Source organism: Hoplias malabaricus, chromosome 6 (genome assembly GCF_029633855.1).
Source record: "Hoplias malabaricus isolate fHopMal1 chromosome 6, fHopMal1.hap1, whole genome shotgun sequence".
NCBI lineage: Eukaryota > Metazoa > Chordata > Actinopteri > Characiformes > Erythrinidae > Hoplias > Hoplias malabaricus.
In genome coordinates this window covers 9,805,436-9,813,755 of record NC_089805.1, presented here as the reverse complement: position 1 = coordinate 9,813,755, position 8,320 = coordinate 9,805,436, and the positions used below count along the sequence as shown (strand labels likewise).

The window sequence follows — 8,320 nt, the reverse complement described above, 5'->3', positions numbered from 1 at the left end:
ATTCAGATTTTAATGCAGCCATGTTTTAAAATATACCAGCAGTGCACTTAAGCATTAAAGGGTTCATATTCTATATTTTAGAAACCAGTAACTATAAAATCCATTTTAAAATCTGTCTTTACATTTCTTTACCCAAAGTGCTAATCCTATAGATGTATATGGATTACTTCTGATAGTAACAACTTTAAAAAAATTTGACATTTTATTCCCAAGAGAGTAGAGCACAAAATATTCATTTCCCAATGCTGACTTCCAACAAGAACTCACCTGATCATTTTTCAATTATTTTTATTTATTTCACTGAAGGACTTGGGATTTGTTGTTATATTGCTGCCCCACTAGGGGGCTCTAAAGGAACATGGAAATGTCGAGAGCACTTCAGAAAAGTTAGCTTTTCGTCCTTTTTCAGGTGGAAAAACGTATCACTTGTGGGTTTATTAAAATGTAAATCCAATATATAAAATCCACATGCACACTTACATCAAATATAATCTATAAGTTAAGACGTATTTGGTGTCTGAAGTGTCTCTCTTTAGCTTTGTGAAAGTATCAGGACAATATAAATTCTGAAAAGGTTTTGGAAAAAATGAGGTAAATCCCTAATAGCTATTTACTCCCCATTTATTGCACTCAACAGATAACCGTCTCTACAGCTCATTAGCGAATTAAATTATATATATAATATTTGTGGCTCATCCTTAGGCTGCAGGTCTCCTTATTATAAGTTTAATGCACTATTTTTATTGTAAAAGCTACGTTTTCTGTGGCCGAAGTCATGCACGACCTAATAAGGGAGTTGAGCCTGAGCCGCAGAGGACCGTTGCGATATATCTCCGATTAAAAGACGTTTAAAGAAAGTTCAGATGGCAAAAATGTCTGTAAATATGACCAGATTTGAGGTAAATATGGATATTTTGATTCTGCTAAGGTGTTATTTAAAGCAGAAAAATGCTAAAAAGGCAATTGTTTTGTAGGTTGTAAAAAAAATGCCGTTGATTTTTTGTGTATCATCGGGAGGTAGCTCATAACAAAGGGTTTACGATAGGGAAAGTCCGCGTTTAATATTATAAGTATATTAAACACTTGCAGATGTTTTTTTTAAAAAATGTGTCTTTGTTAGTAGCATTAAATAAAATATTATAATTTGTTTAATACTTCGTGAACTTTTGTTTTGCAATTTACCACATTCCGGTTACTACATTCCCACACTCATATTTACGTAAATCAATTTACTAAATTCCAAAATAAAAGGTCGTGAGTTTACTTGATTTTCCCCAACAATATTTTTTTAAATCTGAAAAAAAATTTACACGACTACAGTATTAAGTTTTTTTTAGATATTTAGACAAATAGTAATTTACGTAGGGATATAAGTTAATAAAGTACTATGATTGTTTTAAACTTGAGTATTGCAGCTAAACGTTCAAAAATGAAAATCTTTATTTTTTTTACGCTATATTTATCAACTTCTGAGTATCACGCGTGTGTTGACAGCATTTGTTGAACTGGATATATTTTCAAAATTCAAAAGTCAACAAATACAATTCAAATAAATGATATCTCTTACATGTAACACCCATTTGCATAAAGGTTTAATCTATAGATTTTTTTCCCAAATATCACTCTCAACGGTTACTGAATTGTCCACATATGTTCATACACAAAGTTTATTTTACTAAAGAAACGCTGAGCTGTCCTGGTCCATTTTTGCAAAGCACAAAAAATAATTACTTCAAGTATAACTGTCATCAAACCCAATGTGACTTTATTATGAGGAATTAAACTTCGAAATCAATCGTCAGTAAATCCAAACACGCATGCGCAATTAAATAAAACTGAAAGATTAAATTAAAAAAAGAAAAGAAGGAAAAGCAAAGGGGAAAAATAAAATAAAAATAACAATTAACAACTTGGAAAATTGCCTCTATGCTAAACTCATAAATATGAATTCAAAGTGCGACTCTGATAGACTTCAAAGCACAAACTGGTGGATAAATAAACCGAGAGAGAGCGCTAAAGTATGTACACGATTTCAGTCCATGCGCTCCCACACACAGCAAACCACGGCTGTGCGAAGAATTAATAAGCACCACTGGTCAAACGACTCGTGTCTGTGGATATTTAAAGTGAAAATAAGTTAACACGCCTTTACTGTCAATTTGCTTCATATTAAATATTGTTTAATTAAACATATTCAGGTTGGGCTCAGGTTAAAATGAGAAATGCAGGCTCTCCTGAAATTAAACAATAATAATAATAATAAAAAAACAAACAAACATTGAAAGTTTCTGCTGCTTTGTGAATGTGTTCATTAATCAGGGGTCTGCTGTGTGCCCTGATCTGTGGGTATCACAGTGGTTTCACAGCATTCACAGGTGCGCAGAGCTTGAGTTCTGGTATACATTATGGGTTCTAATGGTGTGTTCATTTTAAATGGGATTCTAACTGGTTTTAGACCAGGCCAAAAATGTAAAGCCTGTAGAGAAAATGTTAACTCATTTGTTCAAAAATCAACAAACCCATCATTTGACCAGAGGCGCCAAAACCTTTACACACGCCTGTATCTCCATCCACAGAAGGGGATTAAAACTACAGCACAAAACCACACTGGGAACGACTGGACCCCTTTTTTTTCAGAATTAAAAATATAAAAAACATAACACAGCTGAGTACATCTGACTTGGGCTTCACTTCAACCACTTCAGCATTGTTTAAAAAAAATAAAACAAGCTCAGTTTTTTTTTGTTCCATCTTCTCTTCGAAAAGAAGAAAAGTCCGGCTCCATCCTGCTTTGGATCAAATGTAACGTTACTGCAAACAAACCGCTTTTCGTGTTCACACGGGAAGAGTAAAGTGCCTCAAGAGAATTCAATCAATTAAGACATTTCATGGTAAAACTCCAAATATACAATGTAAACATAAAACATTACTCTTTTAATTATTATCATTATTATTTACTGACGCTTCTTTGATCGACGTGTAGGCTGTATGGTCCAGTGGAAGTGTCTCTCATCCACACTGTATTTTTGTATTATTATTATTATTTTATTAAATACACCTGAGACGCACTGACTGATTTAACAATGTTTTCTGCACCACTTTTACAGTCTGACTACATTTATAAAGGCTGTATGAACGGTTTATTAATGCTTATTAAATAATTAATAAGCAGTTCGTTTAAATTATATTTATGTACCTGATATTCTTAGAAAAGTTTATGTTAATAGTTTATAAATGGTCACTAGTTTGGTTATAAATCATTAATGAAGCACTTACAGCTAGGAGGGACCTGTTGCCAAAAAGTGAGCCTATTTACTGTTAAAGCTCTCATCTTCCTGTTTACTGGGGTTTTTCATATCTCTCATATTCTTATATTAACATAAACTTCTTAAGAAATGACTGCTACCTATTGCCTTTTCTGTTTTACGTCTTATAACCACTTATTAATGATTTATAAGCCATTTATGACAACTTTTACTAACATCAATAAACTCATTTCATAAACCACTCGTTATAAACCATTCATAAACCCTTTATAAATGTAGCCGTACTCTAAATGGGTACATTTTGTCTAATAGTTACGTCATACGCTTCACAGCCTCGGCTTTAAGACGGAGAAAGTCCCAAATCACTGTTTCTTCCCACTGCACAGTAAAATCCTTCAAGCTGTGGTTGAACAGCTTCAGTGAAGTGTGAGTTTAACGCTTTATAGGAGTTCATTCATGTAAATCTCCAGTTCACAGCAGTGTCCAATGCAGATGCTCGAGCACAACACAAACCCCGTGCATATGAGTGATTTTAAAACTTAAAGTACTGAAGTAACATCCCTGTGAGCTCCAGCATGAAGCCGTGAACACTTCTAGACAGAAACATTGCACTTCAACTATGAATAATAAAAACATGCGTCCATTCAGAGCTCTTCCCAGTGCTTAGTTAAAACTTTCCTGGTCAGGGGTTCAGTCTATAGTTCTGCATTTTTTAATGGAAAATCTCCAAGTGAAGACTAGACGTTTGGAGCTAATACATGCCACTGTCTTATTGGTATTTTCACCAATAACTGCAAAGGAAAGGTATTAATAAGAATGTATTTAGAACCAGGGGTTCATTTTAAGTCTTTATTTTGGGGAAAATCACAACGTTAAGTGTATAAATGGAACACAGAGTTACTGTTTCCACCAAGTATTCCACCAAGGGTTAATGGTCATTAATGCTTATAAAACATTAATATCAGTTACATAAATTGCACATTTGCCAATTTGGACCAATGTGCCAGGGTTGGGGTGTCATGTCACTGTAGGGTTTTGTGTCACTGCACACCTCCTTCCACTAAAGTAAAACTACCCTTAGGTGTCAGGGTTATTTCAGTGTGGAGTTCAGAGCCCATGGTGCTGCCGTTTTAAATGCACACGGGCACGTCATGTTTGTGCGAGTTTGACCAGTTGTTTGTGATCATTAAACAGAGCTACATTCAACACTGTGAGTCTGAAATCGATGGCTTCATACAACACTGAATATCTGAAGTCAGCCCTGAACTCTGTGGACGTTCAGCTCGTAGTGGAGGACGATTTTAGGAGATTTCTTGGGTCTAGATTCAGGACCTGAAGTGTTCATTCTAGGCCTAAAGGTTTAGTAGTGTTTAGATCACCTTAACTGGGAGAGAGAGTGTTTAATGTAATGCTCGCTCCACCATTTAACCCTGGCCTTAGTTCTAAGAAGCCTTTCTTAAAGCCCCCACTTTCCCAATGAAGGTGGTGTAGGACACTCAGTGGATGACTTTCCTCCTTTTTAGACTCATTTACTTCTAGAGCATGCTCTGCTTTTTATAAAATCAGTATAAGAATCAAATCTAAATCTTCAGCTCATTGGAAATTTAATGAAAGCCACAGTGAACTCTTCACTTCTTTATTGACAGCTGTAGAACTCATCACTTGTGGATTTTACTGTGCGTTTCACTGTGTCCATACTCTCTCTCTCTCTCTCTCTCTCTCTCTCTCTCTCTTTCTTTACGCAGTCCTGTTGACGGCACCGTGTCCGTTGACGCTGCCCACGTGCTCGGGGCTGGCGGGCGCGCTGTGCTCGCTCTCGCTGTCGCTGCCCTTCTTGCACGCGCCACCCGCCTCTCCGCCGCCGCTGGCGCTGTGCGTCTTCACGTGCTTGCTGAGGTGGTCGCTGCGCATGAAGCGCTTGCCGCACACCGGGCAGGCGAAGCGCTTCTCGCCGGTGTGCGTGCGCAGGTGCCGCTGCAGCTCGTCGGAGCGCGTGAAGCGCTTGCCGCAGAAGAGCCAGTTGCACACGAACGGCCGCTCGCCCGTGTGCCAGCGCAGGTGCGCCTTCAGGTGCGACGTCTTGCCGTAGACTTTCCCGCAGCCCGGGATGTGGCAGCTGTGCAGGCCTTTGCGGCGTAGGCTCGCGCCCGCTGGACCCAGCCGCTCGGCTTCGTGGCAGTTCGGGCAGTCGCACGTGGCGCGGCCCGTGTAGCGGCGCGCGGAAGAGCGCGGGGACCCGGCGAGCACTGCGTTGGCGCTCAGCGCTGCGTTGGCGCTCGCGCTCGTCTCCGGGTATGGCACCGTCTTGAATCCGTCCATCGCGTGCTGCGCGCCCGCTACAAGGTGCTGAGCGCCGGCTACGAGTTGCTGCGCGCCGGCCACTAGTTGAGGAGCGCCGGTTACGAGTTGAGGTGGCGGCGGAGGAGGCGAGGAACCGGCGCCGAAGGCTGCGTGGCCCAGAGCCGTGTAATCCGAGCTGTAGGCGCCCAGCGGTGAGTGGTGGAGCGCGGAGGCGGCTGCTCCGCTCGCGCCCTGCACGTCGATCCACGCGGCCGGGCTCACGTCCCACCACGCGTCGCCCATCTGCGCCGACTTGAACCACGACTCGTACGCGTACGGGTGCGCCACGCTCATGCGCGGGTACATCCCCTGCAGCCCGTCCACGGACGTCTGGAATGCCGTGTAGTCGTTGGCGAAGGCGCTGGCTGACGCGCCGCCTCCGTTCAGGGTGAAGGCGCTGGACGCGGCGGCGCTGGAGCCGCTCGCCACGAACGGAGAACAGGACGAGGAGGAGGAGGAGGAAGAGGAGTCTGCCACGCCGCTGCGTCTCCACGGGTGGAAGCCTTTGGCGAATGCGGTGCTGTCTGAGAGCGCGGCAGAGGAGCTCGCGCTGCCGATTTTGTTGCACGTGGCGGCGAGCATGGCTAGAGGAGTGGATCCAAACTTTGGCTCTTCCTGGAGAGGCGCATTCAGAAGAGAAACACACACACACACACACACTGGGTGAAAACAGGGTTCTAGGTCGTTTACAAAGGGTTTTTACTGGGTAAAGTGCTATTGAATGTAGTAACAATTAAATTAACCGACTTTCCTGAACTTTCAATTAAATGTAGCCTAGAAACAACAAAAACAATATTTTACATCAACTGGAGGTTTCTTCCACCAAACTCCTTCTCTCCTGCACTGTTTACACTGCGTGCATTGACTCTTAAACTCGGAGAACATTTTGTTGAAGGAAAAACAACAAAAACAAAAACAAAACAAAAAAACCCTTTTCCAATCCATTAAAACGATGCGTTCATTGTTCAAGAACCAACAGTTTTCTTAAAGAACTCTTGGCGAACCCATTGTTACATTTATAAATAAAAATTGTGTAAAGTTAAAGTTAAGTCCAGGTGAAGCAGCAGGAACAGCTTTGTGCGCTGTTGACTTAATGTAACAGCTCATTTCCTCTCACAGTTTTATTTCATAGTTTATATTCATTTACATAGTGACGTTAACGCGAACACACCTAATATAAGAGCTGCTTATACTTCTGCACATGCTAAATTTTTGAGTTTATTTGCCTCCTTTTATTGTCGGTATAATCATGAAATAATCGCGGAGAAATTGTGTTAATTAAACGAAGTTTAAAAAAAGAAAGAAGAAGAAGAAGTTGTGTGTGTGTGTGTGTGGGGGGGGGGGGGGGGGTAACTGAATGATTCTGCATTTATTTCTTGACACTTCTTACCTGAGGAATACTACGAAGATGCCGCTTACATCACGTTACGTTTACGTTTACAAACATATGTCAAGGTAAAATATATTTTAAACAAAAATTATTTAATGATTATTTAGTAGTACATTGTACATATTTACATTTAGTAAAGTGTGTTTTGGATGACCCTAATCCATTATAACCACTTTTAAATTGAAATTTGTTTATATATACATATATATATATATATATATATATATATATTTTTTTTTTTTTTTTTTTTTTTAAATAATATGCAAAAAAAAACGTCCATCTGACTTTTTCCAACATTCATTCAATATTTTTACCGTAAAAACACGACGTCTGAAGTATCTGGAACTCATAGGCTACATTAAAACAGGAATTCATCCAAACTTTCTGAAGTTAATCACAGAAAAAATACGTTCTAATTTTCATTTTGCTTTTTTTCTGAAGGGCTGTTTTAGCTAATATTAAAACGCTGAGTTATTGAGTTATTGTCTGACTCCAAAAGTTCCACTTTGTTTCCTGAAATACAGTGTTAAAGCTGTAGTTTAACATGTAGTTTAAATAAATATAAATTAATTAAATAATTGGAAATACTTGTTAGCTTAGATGCTAGTTCACAATATTGCGTGTTCGCTAGCAACTTCTGGCTAAATTGTGAAGTCATGGTCAACAAATGTAGACCTGTAAAAAGGTTTTACAGTCAAATGTATGTTGTCCTAGCTTCAAAATGCGAAACAATAAAGCAGTTTGTAAGAGTTACAGAAACTAAATGTCCCTCCAGTTTGTGGCAATAAAATCTATGGTCGCGCGCAGGGGATGTTTTTATAAAGAGTTAACGTCTCCTATTTTTTAACCGTTTCTCACGCCTTAAACTCCCAGCAGAGGAAGCTAAACTCTGTTACTCACCCCTAGAAGTGAGGTTGCCATCCCAGTCGTGTCCGCGCGTGAGGAAAAAGCTTTACATTGATGAGCTGAATTCCCTCTGTCTGAGCTCCACGCGCTGCACTGAGCTTCTCGCCACAGTTGAGCCTTCACGCTGGCTTTGAAGTTTCTTTGGCGCTCCCTCAGCCAATCAGATTCGCCTAAGCCAATGCACTGGTGACGTAATGTTTCACAGACTGTGGCTTTGCCAATCAGATTCTTGAAGCCTTTGGGAAACTTCTATTTTGAAGTCATAATATTTCAGATAGATACATAGATAGATAGATCACAAACCCTCTACCTCAACCAGAAGTTCCAGATATATGGGGAGCCTTAGGACCTTTACGCTGGAGGTGCACTTTAAAGTAGCCAAATTCACAAGTTTGTTGTATCTACAGTCTCAGATAGA

General features: G+C 40.1%; 1 protein-coding gene across 1 annotated transcript; it reads right to left on the bottom strand.

The window, feature by feature from the left end:
• Positions 1–5,003: 5,003 nt before the first annotated feature.
• On the bottom strand, positions 5,004–7,989 carry sp8a (sp8 transcription factor a). The gene is made up of 3 exons (XM_066675611.1): positions 7,897–7,989; positions 5,670–6,221; positions 5,004–5,612 (listed from the first exon to the last, which is right to left on the bottom strand). The coding sequence occupies exons 1-3, from the start codon at positions 7,915–7,917 to the stop codon at positions 5,004–5,006; spliced, it is 1,182 nt and encodes a 393-aa protein (XP_066531708.1). The 5' UTR covers positions 7,918–7,989.
• Between the last annotated feature and the right edge of the window lie 331 nt (positions 7,990–8,320).